Source organism: Notolepis coatsorum (assembly GCF_963971535.1).
Source record: "Notolepis coatsorum genome assembly, chromosome: 20".
Classification (NCBI taxonomy): Eukaryota; Metazoa; Chordata; class Actinopteri; order Aulopiformes; family Paralepididae; genus Notolepis; species Notolepis coatsorum.
The window spans coordinates 1687891-1690390 of NC_140184.1; the positions used below are offsets into that span (position 1 = coordinate 1687891).

Below are 2500 nucleotides of genomic sequence, written 5' to 3' on the forward strand. Positions count from 1 at the left end.
AGACTAACATAGTGTGGAGTGAGGTCTGGTGATATAGACTAACACAGTGTGGAGAGAGGTCTGGTTTTATAGACTAACACAGTGTGGAGAGAGGTCTGGTGATATAGACTAACACAGTGTGGAGAGAGGTCTGGTGATATAGACTAACATAGTGTGGAGAGAGGTCTGGTGATATAGACTAACACAGTGTGGAGAGAGGTCTGGTGATATAGACTAACATAGTGTGGAGTGAGGTCTGGTGATATAGACTAACATAGTGTGGAGAGAGGTCTGGTGATATAGACTAACACAGTGTGGAGAGAGGTCTGGTGATATAGACTAACATAGTGTGGAGTGAGGTCTGGTGATATAGACTAACATAGTGTGGAGAGAGGTCTGGTTTTATAGACTAACACAGTGTGGAGAGAGGTCTGGTTTATAGACTAACATAGTGTGGAGAGAGGTCTGGTTTTATAGACTAACATAGTGTGGAGAGAGGTCTGGTTTTTATAGACTAACATAGTGTGGAGAGAGGTCTGGTTTTATAGACTAACATAGTGTGGAGAGAGGTCTGGTTTTATAGACTAACATAGTGTGGAGAGAGGTCTGGTTTTATAGACTAACATGGTGTGGAGAGAGGTCTGGTTTTATAGACTAACATAGTGTGGAGAGAGGTCTGGTTTTATAGACTAACATAGTGTGGAGAGAGGTCTGGTTTTATAGACTAACATAGTGTGGAGAGAGGTCTGGTGATATAGACTAACATAGTGTGGAGAGAGGTCTGGTGATATAGACTAACATAGTGTGGAGAGAGGTCTGGTGATATAGACTAACATAGTGTGGAGAGAGGTCTGGTGATATAGACTAACATAGTGTGGAGAGAGGTCTGGTGATATAGACTAACATAGTGTGGAGAGAGGTCTGGTCTTATAGACTAACATAGTGTGGAGAGAGGTCTGGTCTTATAGACTAACATAGTGTGGAGAGAGGTCTGGTTTTATAGACTAACATAGTGTGGAGAGAGGTCTGGTTTTATAGACTAACATAGTGTGGAGAGAGGTCTGGTGATATAGACTAACATAGTGGAGAGAGGTCTGGTGATATAGACTAACACAGTGTGGAGAGAGGTCTGGTGATATAGACTACTGTTAAATAAAACTGTTTCAGCAGGTTTTCTTTCTCATGTGATGCAGGTCTGACACACTCGGCCACATTCTGCCAACGCTGGGGAAAGACTGGACGCACCAGGGCATCGCCCGCCTCTACCACCGAGTCAGTCAGTGAGTACCAGCCTCTACCACCGAGTCACCAAGAAGCTACAGGGCAGATCTGATCTGTCTCTAGTGAGAAGCTGGCTACAGGGTAGATCTGATCTGTCTCTAGTGAGAAGCTGGCTACAGGGTAGATCTGATCTGTCTCTAGTGAGAAGCTGGCTACAGGGCAGATCTGATCTGTCTCTAGTGAGAAGCTGGCTACAGGGCAGATCTGATCTGTCTCTAGTGAGAAGCTGGCTACAGGGCAGATCTGATCTGTCTCTAGTGAGAAGCTGGCTACAGGGTAGATCTGATCTGTCTCTAGTGAGAAGCTGGCTACAGGGCAGATCTGATCTGTCTCTAGTGAGAAGCTGGCTACAGGGCAGATCTGATCTGTCTCTAGTGAGAAGCTGGCTACAGGGTAGATCTGATCTGTCTCTAGTGAGAAGCTGGCTACAGGGCAGATCTGATCTGTCTCTAGTGAGAAGCTGGCTACAGGGCAGATCTGATCTGTCTCTAGTGAGAAGCTGGCTACAGGGCAGATCTGATCTGTCTCTAGTGAGAAGCTGGCTACAGGGTAGATCTGATCTGTCTCTAGTGAGAAGCTGGCTACAGGGCAGATCTGATCTGTCTCTAGTGAGAAGCTGGCTACAGGGTAGATCTGATCTGTCTCTAGTGAGAAGCTGGCTACAGGGCAGATCTGATCTGTCTCTAGTGAGAAGCTGGCTACAGGGTAGATCTGATCTGTCTCTAGTGAGAAGCTGGCTACAGGGTAGATCTGATCTGTCTCTAGTGAGAAGCTGGCTACAGGGCAGATCTCTTATTGTCTGGGACCAAATACGGCCACGCCCCATTCCCAGTAAAAAGTGGGAATATCTAGAATGGGTTTCGGGCGACGCTGTATACGGAGGTGACGATAGACAACACTTTCTGTTGTCAGTAGATGGCAGCATTGGTTTAAAATTAAAAGGTGAAAATGTTGAAAACTACATGAATACATTTCCCAAGATCCTTAGCACAGGTCACAGGTCACTGGGATGTGTCTATTCTTTGCAGTGATCTGAACAGCGGTAAACAATTACTGTGACCTCGGTATAGCGACCGCGAATGGTAAACTAATTATCTTAACAAAAGTGCACTGGTAGCGTTACATATGTTATAATGTGAAACACTGTGCTCATGCCTGTATTTTTTATGTCCGTTCTATTTTATAATTTTTTGACTATTTTTAAACTGAATCATTTTAAACTATTTTTACTATTTGTGTT

The 2500-nt window shown here is 44.7% G+C and overlaps 1 protein-coding gene across 1 annotated transcript in view; it reads left to right on the forward strand.

Moving 5' to 3' along the window:
• Window positions 1–2500, forward strand: part of LOC311247276 (phosphatidate phosphatase LPIN1-like) — a 36503-nt gene that overhangs the window by 23954 nt on the left and 10049 nt on the right. The window contains exons 3-4 of the mRNA XM_084337636.1: window positions 3–28; window positions 1173–1259. Of these exons, the coding sequence (XP_084193762.1) occupies window positions 3–28; window positions 1173–1259 (113 nt within the window). The remainder of the gene's footprint in view (window positions 1–2; window positions 29–1172; window positions 1260–2500) is intronic.